The 13,171-nt window shown below is 39.4% G+C and overlaps 1 protein-coding gene across 8 annotated transcripts in view; it reads right to left on the bottom strand.

The window, feature by feature from the left end:
* The window catches only part of LOC129762629 (netrin-B-like), a 165,113-nt gene that overhangs the window by 11,520 nt on the left and 140,422 nt on the right, over window positions 1–13,171 (bottom strand). For all 8 annotated transcript variants that reach the window (XM_055761085.1, XM_055761088.1, XM_055761090.1 and 5 more), the window contains one exon: window positions 12,372–12,560. In XM_055761085.1, coding sequence (XP_055617060.1) covers window positions 12,372–12,560 — 189 coding nt within the window. The remainder of the gene's footprint in view (window positions 1–12,371; window positions 12,561–13,171) is intronic.

Below are 13,171 nucleotides of genomic sequence, written 5' to 3' on the forward strand. Positions count from 1 at the left end.
ATGTATTATAACATATATCGAAAGAATGATTCGGCGTAACATGCATTTGAAAACTCTTGATAAACGTTACATTTTTCGTAGAGTGACCCCCCTTATATAGAAATCAAAATTTATGAAAAGCCCATAAAATAACCAACAAGTCATCCACACATCGGTAGATGGGAACTTCTACAGGGAAAAAGTTTACTAATAACAAATTTTCCATGTTTTCTTTGAAAACAAAAGATTTAGTCCTAATTTTGTTCGAAGTCAAGAAGTCAAGTTTTAGATAATTTTAAGATTTGACTTTTAAATCTCTCATAGATTTCGAAATATTTCTGCATGGAGACTTCTGAAAAACTGAAATTTTACTAGTGAAAGTTTATTTTCGGGACCGACGAAGGTTCTTATGATAGTTCGAGACCCCTCCGCCTCTCTAAGGAGGGAAGGTCACATAACTCGAGAACTAATCAAGCAAATGGGACCAAATTTGGCATGCGAATTTGGTTTTAGGGGATAATAATTGTTTCTATGGTGGTTCGACACTCCTCCCCAGTCATAGGGTTGGGGGGGGGGGGGGGGTTCTGCCATACAAATGAAATACAAAATTTCTGCATATCCCGAGAACTAATTAAGCAAAGGGGTAAGCGCAAAACTCGAGGAAGGAATCGTCCGATTTGAGATGCCATCATTTTGTTATATTTTCTGTATCAAATATGTATTCCATGTAAGGGAGAAACATATTATTTGCAAGTGATTGAAAAATCTTGAACGAGAATTGTGTCTGAAAACAAAATTAATATTACAATGACGAGTTTTGGTAGAAGTACTAGGAAATTAATAGTAAAAGGAAAGTGTAGAGGATCAATTAGAAAATCAATCAATGAACAGTTCTGCGATTGGATCCATGAACGTTCACTTAGCAAGAATCACACATTCACGGTATTGATAACAAAAAATTCTATTTTGGACGGAATGAAGTCTGCCGGGTCAGCTAGTTTACACATACAAATGTGACGAATGTAACATTAGTAGTATTTTTTTAAAGGACACAAGGAAAAGGTGTAGGTGGGAAAACTCTTCTCCTGTAGTTGGTTATTGTACGTTATTGTAATGTTATTGTATGAGCTATCATTTTTTCCAGAATTTGAACAATTTTGAGTGAAATGAATTTTTATTTTAAAATATATTTTTTCAGTTAATTTTGTTTTTATTTTAGAAGTATTTCTTAATGAAAATTCCGTACATTGTTCATGAGTCATTTTTTTTGTAAAAATCCAAGGAAAAACTTTTGCCCTTTCAAAAAGTTAATTCATTTTTCTGAGAATTCAAGTATGCAAAGTTGCTTAAATGACCAATGTCTTCTCACCCCAAAACGATTCACTGCAACCGAGATGATGTTGCATTTTCCAAGGCGAGGTAACGTGAAATTCATCTACAGCGAAAAGATAAAATCTTAGAAACGCTGTTAAAATGATTCTGAAATATTTATACGAGTTCCTTTTACTCAAAAAGTGTTCAACCAAATTCTCTTTATAGGAACACTGAATTTACCCGAATGTAACTCGAACGTTAAATCACGATGAGTTCGACGAAAATATCCAAGGATAATTATACAGCCCAGGAACTGCTGACGAACCGATAAGTTACGACGATTGTTGAATTTGATTTTTTTCTCACACACGTCTTCTCAATAACATTACTTTCTAGGTAAAACTGATCGAAATTTTTTTGCTGGATGAGGAGCGCGAGCAGTACGCAAAGTCATGAAACCGAATTCAAACAAATTGTTAAATTAACTCTCAGCATCAACATGTAATGTTGACTGCTCGCTGTCTAGAGCGACACTAGACACAATATTTCATTGAACTTATTGAAAGTCCACGTCTTTATTCAGTATCTCCAAATGACCTTTCTCAAGACCGATAGTTTAGTTTAGTTTTCCAAAAATGGCTAGGTTTCTGTCTGTCTGTCTGTCTGATTTTTATGGACTCAGAAACTACTGTACCGATCGACATGAAAATTTGTATGTAGGGGTTTTGGGGCCGGGGAAGGTTTTCATGATAGTTTGAGAACCCCTCCCCCCCTCTCTAAGCGGGGCTGCCATACAAATGATACACAAATTTCTGCATTACTCGAGAATTAATCAAGCAAATGCAATCTGCCATACAAATGAAACACAAATTTCTACAATACTCGAAAACTAATGAAGTAAATGGAGTCAAATTTGGCATGTGGAGATTTTAGGGGACATGAAACGTTTCTATGGTGAATAGACACTCCTCCCCCCTCTCTAAAGGGAGAAGAGGGGAGGGGTCTGTCCTTATTCTATCATATTTTCTGTATCAAACATTTATTCCATGTAACGGAGAAACATGTTATTTACAAGTGGTTGAAAAATCTTGAACGAGAATTGTGTCTGAAAATAATCTGATATTATAAGGATGAGTTTTGGTAAAAGTACTAGGAATTTTTTAGTAAAAGGTAAATTCAACGGGGTCTATTAGAAGAATTGGGCTCATGAGCCCAATCGCAAAACTGTTCATTGTGGCTGAGCCTTTCTGTGGCTGAGCCTTTCTGAAAGAAGTTGTTGACAATAGTAAGTGACAGCAGAAAGAAATTTTCACGTAGAAATTATGCATACTGTGCAAGTAAAATGAATCGCGTGAATTTTCATTCTTTCTCCCAAGATGCCCCGGGTCTGTATCGGAAAAACGCAAAGGCAAACCTGGGCCGATGAACAGATGGCCGCGGCAAAGCATTCTGTCGATTGTAGCATGTCGGTTAGGTGTGCTTCCGTGAAATTCAACATTCCGAAGAGCACTATCGCCAGGTGGATTGCATCCCCGCAAAAGAAGAAGAGGAATGGTTGTTTTCGCCAGGATAAGAGCAGGAACTGGCCGATCATCTTCTCGATTTGGAGGCAAGGTTTTATGGTGTAGCCATGAATGGCGTTCGCAAGTTTGCTTATGAGATGGCAGAGAGAAACGGTTTTGGGACACAACTTTAACCACATACTGAAAATGGCTGAAAGATACTGGTTGGATGCTTTTTGAAACGAAATCCGAAAGTGTCGTTCCGGAAACTGGGAGCAACTTCTGCTACTCGGGCTAGAGGTTTCAATAAGCCGGCAGCTTACGCATTTTTCAGCCTTCTTGGAGATATTTTGAAGGCGAAAAGATTTCTCCCTTCTGGTATATAAACTGCGTTTCACAACTTCGCTCCTTCTGAGGTAACGGATCAATCAGAACAGATTATCACATAAATAACGGTAACAAATTCGATGATGATCGATACAGCAACAGTACAACAAATTTCCCTGCCAAGTGCTCTCGTTTCTCCTGGTTTCTCCACGAGTTTTGTGAAAACAGTTCTAAACCTGACATCCATTCAATCGGTCCGACTTCTAATGCCCCTCCGAACACCTCATTCAACATTTCACCAGTGGAAATATTACCGCTGCCAAACATGGCAGCTCCGAGAGCTGCGAAGCGATTTGGTTCCCTGCTGGATATGCAAACAAAGATGTTTCGGAATTACGATTCTTACTTACAGAATTTTGTTCCATAACTTTCAATGAATTAATTGATCATCTGATTTGAATGAATTGTTTGAATAAATATTATTACAAAAAACATTTAATCATTTTGAGCATATTCATTTTTAAAATGTATGAATTTGTTCTAGATTAGTTAACAGTTTTGGTTCCTGCACTACATTAATTTTTGGAATGAATTAAAAATATGTTCATTTTACCCTCATGCTGTTGAATGATTTGATAATACGATGATTTTCGGAAGAAAAAAATGCAAATAAAACAATGAATTCTCCTACAAATCATTCTTGACAGCAATAAAGGTTTATTCTTCGATTCACCTAATTCCTATTTATTGCGACAAACTTGATGATCGAATAGAACAGTAAAATTGGTTTCGAACCACCCCACAGCATGCGTTTTCACTCTTCTTCCATCTTGAACAACTGCCAAATGGAATTGCAGCCAGAAACGGCGGACAGTGAAGAGCAAGGAACCAGCGAATGCCTTCGGTATCGCCATTCATAAATACTCTGTGTGTTCGGTATGTTTGTGTATGTGCACATGTGCCTCTGTATGTGCACTTTTCGCCGACCCTCCCGTGAGTGCTTAGCCATGGCGTAAGCAAAACAAATACCCATGCGTAATGGATACCAGCACACTCCCGCTAGGATAGTAGTAAAACGAGGCAGGTCCAGGTGGAAATGGTCGACACGGAGTGGCAGCGAAAGCAGCGAAGCGTTAGAACAAGTATCACACGTCTCGGGTGCATACACTGGGAGTCATGTTTCTTGGGGAAAATCATATTTTGCACCACTGTGGATACATTCGACGCCACACCATGCGTCTCCATTCCATCTGGCCCCCAGTGGTAGTACTTGTGATTCCGAGTAAACACATTTAGGTCTGATTCAAATGTTTCCCACTTGCTTAATTAGTGTCAAAAATGTCACTTTTTGCATGTACACAAGGTGCAAATTCCGGATTGACTTCTCAACAGAAAACGCTCCGAGAGGGCTTCCGCACCCTTCATGAACACAAGGTTCCATTCCGACCCTGAAATTCTGGCACGTTCGAAGCAAACAGCCGTGTGTGATCTTGACTTTGAACCCTTTGCCATTTTATATTCTATCACGAGTCACGTCAGGTCTGTTAGATGAACGCAAATCTGGTTAATCTGCAAACCCGCTCCTTGGAGTACATATAGGGTGCTGGCTGGAACTGGATGACTGGGAGGAAGTCTTTTTTTTCTATCTCTACCTCACCTCTCGGAACCCAACGGAGCGTGTAAGCACAGCAACCGGGCGGGTTCACAGCAGAACCAAAGTCACGATGGAGTCGCTCTCACCCAGAACGAGGACTCTTGAAGCTTTGCAATGAGAAGTTCTGTTCTTATTTAACAGCTGGCTCCACGACGAGAATAACCGGAATGTTGGATGAGTGAATGGGAGAGTGCTGCTCTCGGATGAGACAGTTTCCTCTGTCGCGCGTAATTAATGACATCCGACGAATGACTGAATGCGGTATGTTTAATTGACTTCAGAAATATTTGAGGGAGAAAAGTTAGAATGGAAGAAATGTGAAGTACAATAAAAACATGGCACAATGAAGCTTTTTGTGGGAATAGATACGGTTGAATGCTTGACTGCGATTCAGTTCAATTTAAACCATTTCGCTATGAGTACTGATCTTGTTCAATCTTTCCAAAGAGAATTAGGTACATAGCATTTGAAGCTTTTCGTAATGTAAGCAACGTTTCATTGCAAAAATCATCAAAATCTATAAATTTTCTGTACGATTTTTGACGTAGAACTACGTCTTTCAGGAAGGGTGCCAAATCAAAAAACAGGTCACGTTTTTATGAAATAAAGGTAACGTTAATAACTATTTTCACTGTGAACGAATTATCATGATTTGCATACCAATTGAATCAGAAATGCTCTAAGATTTGTTTGATATGCTATACATTACAATTCGCTAATCTCTAAAAGATTTAAATTCATGAAAACTGGAAGAACTTCCTTTTTTCCCATACATTTGTTCTGCCGATTTGTGTGCTAACCCTACCCGTATTTGGAATGCTTATAACTCGAACATTTCTTAACCGATCGGAAAGATGTTTGCATCAATTGATAGGAAATATTTCTACGCGTCTATCACAATTAATAAAATGTTATGTTTCATGAGATGTACAATTGAATAACTGTAAAATGTCAAGCGTTACCTAAACGCCCTAACTGCCAAGTTTTGATTGGCCCGATTTACGGTTTCCCCAACACAGACATCAAAATCGATGTACCTGTGGAAATCCGCTTTGAAAATATACATGCAAGTCGGGGGTGTTTTGGTGGGGGTGTATTTTCCTAACACGGACTTCAAAATTAATGTACCTGAGGATATCCGTATGTAAGTCGGGGACAGTGTTGCCACATATACAGATTTTTTTGTAATGATACAGATTTTCAGCATGTTTTTTAACCAAGAATCTGTAATCTGTAAGATTACAGATTATTGGATAGTCACGCAGATTTTATCCAGATTTTGTAACAATAATAATTTTTTGAATATTTGATCGTTTTATGCAACAATGAACAAACGCAATCAGACAATTCGAACAGTACTGGACTGAACTATTTTTGCTACTGTCAAATGTGTCAAATATAGTAGTGATGGAAATCATATTTTTTCGCAATATGATGCGAACAAAACAAAAGTTTGAACCCGTCTCGCTACAGAAACTGTGAACGCAACTATCAAATCGAAATTATTTGTTAAAATACGAGGGGGAAGTGCCTCAGTACTGTTGTCGAAAGACATCAAGACTAAATTGTGCAAGACCATGTATAAACACCACGAGGAAAGTGAGCATTAAATGAATGCTTATAACGTGGAACTAAATGAAATAAACTCTATCCGTCCGTTTTTGTCTAAAAATACGTTTTTAAAGGTTTTTTTTTATTTGGCATAATTCTCTATGTATCTTAAACTCTCAATCTAAGATATTACACATTTTCAAATTAGACCTCTTCGCGAAAAAGAATTGCACAGTAAACTTTTGCATAGGCCTGAAATATGAAAAATAGTCTTATTCAGAAAACTTCTGGCAAGCTATACAAGTGATCACGTGCTTAAAAATATGGATAAGCAGAATATATCAAGCATAATCCGCAATACAGATTCCAATACAGATTTTCTATTATCTCTACAGATAAAAAAGATTTTTTAGCTCGGAAATACGGATTTCAATGTGGCAACACTGGTCGGGGATTTTTTTTGATGATGAGTACTTTTGTACTCGCTTGTCGTTGTGCCGACCGGAATATGTTTCCCTAAAATGTACTTTTCAACTGAGAAAACTGGGAAAATCACCATTTCAGATACTGGAGGTAAATGAACTTTCGCGGTTCAAGAACTACGTAAACATGAGATGTGCAATAATTTCAAAGGGAGATGTAAAATACCATGATCGTTTGACAACTCATCCGCCAACAAATTTTGGTACGTAAAAGGACGTTCATCAAATTTATTTGTAACGAAGAACATAATCTATTACAAAAAATTCGATGCATTCTAAAATAATATTCTATTATATTATATAATAAGTGGTAAACAAGTGGATTGCATAATATAATTGCGTAGTCCTACGTCGAAGATATGCGGTCGTGTCCTAGATACAACCCCTTACAATTCTTTCCTATGTATTGTAAAAATGAAAAATCTATCCTAATCTGTTGATCCGATAAAGTATACGAATTCACACAAAAAAGCATTATATCTCTATGTTGATTGGTTCACAAGTAATTCAAGGTGAAGTTAGACCTAAACGACCTCCAAGTAACTTAAATTGACGAAAACTGGAAGCCCTTTCCCCAAGCCATCTTCCAAACGTATCAAGGTAGCGGTGAGCACAATGCAGAATTCAACGAAAATTGAAGCGTGATTTGAAATTTTTCTGGAATACATCTACTTTTAGAATCAAAGGACCCACAATTGTCATCCTTCCGATTGCCTCTAGCCTCTAGCATTTGTGGTTCATCCCGTGAGCATTTCCGACGTATTTAAGTTAATGATTCGATTAGCTACATACTCATACTCAACAGCAGTGCCACAAAATATCAAAATTTATTCACGAATGGAGGAATTAACTTTTTCCCAGTGTCGGATGAATTCTTTTCTGTTGATACTCAACATTATATCTGTCCTAATGAGTATAACACAAGAGTCGAGACGCGTGAACTTTGCGCAGTATAATAAACGAAAACAGCACGAATGAATTTCTAAAAGCCTGCATTCAGGCACTTTCCTTATTGTCGATAATTTCAGATGATTATCACGAAAGCCAAATTGATCTTCATCGCATGCAGTGAATTTATTGAGAACGTGTTTTATTAACATATTCAGAAAAAATGAAAGGAACAGGTATCCGGAAAAGCCAACATTATGGGTTTCATTGAGCGTTGACCGTTGTGCGGCGGTAAGCGGTTGAATATCATTAAACCGGAAATCAAAACAAGATTAGGTTCATTTTCCGTTCGGCTATTATTTTCACCCATTGACCATTTGATTGGGGGTGTATGTCGTTTCCGAACGATCGGAAGTAGATTCAAAAAACATAGTCAAAGAGTTATACTAAACATTGCAATGCCGAAGTCACCAAAAACAAAAATTTTATGCCTTCTCTTACCATTAAACGATTTAACACTCAATTGGTTGACGTTGAATTTTACGCTTTGATTCTCACTAACACGCAGTGATCTTCAAGTTCGACGTTTCGAATATCATGACGGAAATAAAGATGCAAATGAAAAATGAACTTCATGGCATGTTGATGGGGATATTCATCCCACTCGTGTTCATCAATAGTGTTGTTTCATATTTATCGACTCTCGCTTGAACAGTAGATCATCAATACAAGGTAAGTTGAAATTCGCCGTATTTGAATGTCGTGAACGTGAATATTTTCGGCACTGCTCAACAGCAGTGATGACAACAATTATGTCTTGAATAGATCCTAATCGTACCATTTATGCGGTGACTGTATATAACGCTTGCTCTGTGTTAGAAGCAGCATCAATTTGTGGACTGTTATGTAATTTTAACTCGATCGATAAACTCATCAATTTTTTTATGTCTAGTCTTTTTTCTTTCGGTTGTTCGATTCCCAATATGGCCGAGTGTTTTGGCGTGTTTAACTACGTTTTTGTTTTCTATATAGGGGGTCATTCTACGGAAAATGTAACGAAAAATTAAGATATTTCAATTGCATATTACGCAAAATCGGTATTGCGACATATGTCGTATTACATACCATTAGATAGAAAATTTATTCAGCATTTTTTGTTTGAAATGAAGATGGTGAAACAAGTGAACAATTCACAGCGAATAAAGTGGGTATGCTTTTTAGAATTTACTAGCTAACTACTATGTGAAAGAAGGGCAGAAAATAACATGTTTGCATACAATTTGGGCGTTAGCTTTGCGGTAAAGATGGACAAATCGTTGTTCACCAAAAACATTCAACGAAAAGTCATTCGCCATACGTAATGTTAGTGACGGACAAGGTGAAACGATGTATATTAAATATTATTCTACAGGTTGTATTATTCTACATTTGCCGATCGCAAGGTCTACTCGTTGCCAAGTCAACGCTGTATACATTGACTTCTCGGTTGACTTATAAATCATTATATCACAGTCGCTTAACTGTCTCGTATCGGCTGCAATGAATCATTACTGCCAAAACTGAAATCGTATTGAACAAATCGAAAGATGTGCGTCAAAATATGCGCTTTTATATTTTCCCCATTCGATTACTTCAGCTTCTCTAGGCGCTAGGCGCTGGTAGGCGCTGCCTTGCAAATGAAGTATAAATTTCTGCATAACTCAAGAACTAATCAAGCAAATGGAGCCAAATTTGGAATGTGAAGGTTTTGGGGATCAAGAAACGTTTCTATGGTGGTTCAACACTCCTCCCACCGTTTTCTGAACTCTAATCCATCATATTTGGTGTCCTTGAAAAGATCCGTTGATTATATGCTACGGTACTCGGGATTCATTTCGAGCTGGTATACATCGACTCGGTTTAGTTCCTTCAGAGACAGCGTGTTTGCCAAATTCTTCTGGCAGCAGTAAACGGAAGAAAACGTCGAAACGCTCACTGTTTGAGAGAAAGCTATGACGAAAACAAAGGAAGCGTCATGTTTTATACTCAGACAGGGTAGAATGTATACTCGACTCCTTCCGATCACATTCTTTTCATTATATTCGTAGCTTAGCCTGAGAGTTCTCGCATTCCACTAACGATTAAAGGGTTTCCAAGCGGGCGCGCTAGTGTACATATGGATACGGATGATTTCAATGAAATACACAGTCTCACGCCAAAAGTTTTGGCATAACTCAAGAACTAATCAAGCAATTGGAAGCAAATTTAGCATGTGGAGGATTTAGGGGGCAATAATTGTTTCAATGGTGGTTTGACAACCCTTGCCCCTTTTAAAGAGGAGAGGGGCTGAATAACTCGGAAACTAATCAATCAAATGAAATCAAACTTGGCATATAGAGGTTTTAGGGATTCAATGGTGTTTCGATACTCCTCCCCCCTTTCTAAAGGGGTGACTGCCATACAAATGAAACACAAATTTCTGCATAACTCAAGAACTAATCAAGCAAAAGGAACCAAATTTGGTATATGGAACCTCCAATAAAAATTTTATCGAATGCTGCAGAGAGGTCTGTGGCCTTGTTCAAGTTCACAGATGATGAAAGATGTGAACTGTACCAAATTGGTAATCGTCGAGCGCTTGGGCATGAAACCATGCTGATCCACCGAAATGCAGTGGGCAAAGTTTTGAACCAATCTTTCGAGAATAATTAGCTCGAGAAGCTTTGATGTAGCACTTAAAGCGGTTTTTCCACGATAATTAGATACAGTCCTTTTGCAACCCTTTCTATGAATCGGAAGAACGTAGGATTTCTTCCAGCAGGATGGGAAGTCACCCGACCCTAGGGAGAGATTTAAAGCGTTGACTGGAGTTATTGCTAGAGCAGGCAAGCATCGAGGACGGAATGCCATAAGAACCGGAACTCTTTGAACTTTTCAGTTGATTCCCGACTGCGATAACCATTTCTACCAAGTAATAGAAAACGATCTACTTGAAAAGGCCGAAAATGAACGTTGCAAGAAGCAGCTGCTACGTTCTGACTGCTTGTTCGTTAGCAATATCCGTAATGGTGGCAGCTTCCACTACACAGTTAGTCATGCTTGAGGGGAGTCCTGTTTCCTTCCTTTGAGTATTCACGTGTTGCCAGAACCTCTTAGGGTTAGATTTCAGACGGTGTTGAAGCTGCGTTGGGTGCGCTTGATGTAGTTGATCGTTTAGTTGCCGGTTGTCCGAATTGATCTTGCAATAGTGCGCATTCGTAGATTCCGTATAAAGTTTGGCATGTTTCCGAAAAGCTACTCTTTTCAGTTTTTTCAGACGCTCAAGCTCCGATTTCGACCAGGCAGGTTTTATAGATTTACGGATAATTCGCTTAGGTACAAATACATCAATAGCATACAATATGATGCACGAATGCGAAAATGTCGCGTCGTTAGCGTCACGTTTAGCCAGTTCTTCTTCCCAGTTCTTGTTTCAGAGGAAATTATTCATCACGCTGAACTTGGCTTTGTCAAAGTCGAATAACATGCCCTCTGTCATGTCATGTCATGTCGGTGTACGCAAAAATCAATGCTGTCCAGTAAAGTAGGGGGGAAGCAGGCAGCTTTTCGCAAGCGGAGTAGGAGCTGGTATTACAGAGCAACTGGAATATATTTTCTCACTTACAAAGCAGAGGTCAAGCATACGGTTGTTACGATTAGTAACTCCACTCTTTTGTCCAAGCCTTGAAGTGCGATAAGCGTCCAACAGATTACCGGAAACGAGTCCAGTCGATGAGTCAGATGTGGGGAAATAAAAACAGCGGGTATTCTGCTCTCATCTAACATCCCGTAAGTTAAAATCACCAAGTATCGTCCAACTGTCCTTTGCACCCATACCATCCAGTCAAGCGACCACAAATGCTTTTCGATTAAAGTATTGTCGTTCACACGGTCCGGAGGAATGTACACCACACAGATGAAGACCGTTGAGTCGCGTGCTTTGATCGACACCTACAATTGCTCAACCGTCAAGCTTTCGGGAGGATAGAGTAACCGCGACTTATAGCGAAAACGAATAGCTATCAAAACTCCACCGCCAGAACTTTTGTTGCTATTAGAGGGCGATCGATCTTGTCGGAAAACGGGGGCAATAAATGTTTCTATGGTATTTTGATACTCCTTCCCCCTCTCTAAAGAGAAGTTGCCATACAAATGAAAGACAGTACGATGTTACTGCGTCACGAATTTCTTCAGTGTTATCGAATCGTTGACCGCCTGTTCCGTCCGCACTTTCGTAAAAAAAAAATTCGCTGGGCGCCGACAGGGCTAATTCGGATTACTTGTTCTGCGCAAATTCCGTTCCCTCAAACAATACTGAGCAACTATGGAGCAACAGCTAATGAAAGAGTCTGACATTGCCGAAAGGGACGAAGAAATGAAAAGGTAATGGAGAAAGAAGTGACATATCGTAGACAAAGATAAGTTCCACGTGATCATTTTATCGATGTTGCATCTAAGTGACGATCCACAGAAACATCCGTAGATCTGACTTCGTTGATCGCGACAGGTATCTCGACCTATACCAGTTTTTTTTCTGTTTCCCGAAATACAAATCGAACCATATCCAAAATAGCATTTCTCCTGCTACTTTTTTCACTGCGCCGAAACGCGAATACCTCAACCGGTCGAACGAACACGAAACCAAATTCCACTTACGTTTGCACGCCTTCTTGTGCGCGATCGGTTTGGTGGGATCCTTGTAGTAGCCCTCCCGGCAGTAGTGGCAATGCCGCCCGGTGGTATCGTGCCGGCAGTCGATGCACACTCCGCCGGAAACCCGTCCGGACAGTTTGTACAGTTCCAGGTTGAAGCGACATTTGCGCGCATGGCCATTGCAGTTGCAAGCTGTTGAGAAGGGAAGAGAAAAGAAAGGGAACATGAGAGTAAAAAAATGCTTGGAATTAATTGCTTATTTATTGGTTTGGCAGCCCTCGAAAAGGACAGCCAAAGGTCCGATCCCCCCCGTTTAAGGTGATTGATTTCGTGGTAATTGCACGTGATAAAATTACAGCGGTTGGCGGTCGCGACGAGCACTACTCCCGGCGAAGGTCGCCCAGAGAAAGATATCAGCAATTTGTCGCCGCCGAGCGAGCAGAGACGTGTGATGAGATCTGGAAGGTCTGCGAAATAAGGTGATCCAACGAGCGAAGAACCGTTCGTGATTCCACACCATGACGAAGGCGGAGTGGGAAGAATCAATGCTGCCGCAAGCAAAGTGAGTCCGAAAAAGGAAACAGGTTTGAGTTGAAAGAATTCTTCCCGAGGTGAAATTTTCTCAGGCATATATCGTTCTTTATCTGATGGGGCACTTTGCAAACAATGACTTGGGATCGAATGTTTCTTTTTATAATCGTTTTCGTTGACAGCAAAATTTGTTGCATCCTGGAATCATTCCATGCAAACCGTGCTGAATATTTCGTCAAAATCCCAGAGTCATCAGTCGCCACAACCGAGAA

The sequence above is a fragment of the Toxorhynchites rutilus genome, chromosome 1, assembly GCF_029784135.1.
Source record: "Toxorhynchites rutilus septentrionalis strain SRP chromosome 1, ASM2978413v1, whole genome shotgun sequence".
In the NCBI taxonomy this organism is placed as follows: Eukaryota; Metazoa; Arthropoda; class Insecta; order Diptera; family Culicidae; genus Toxorhynchites; species Toxorhynchites rutilus.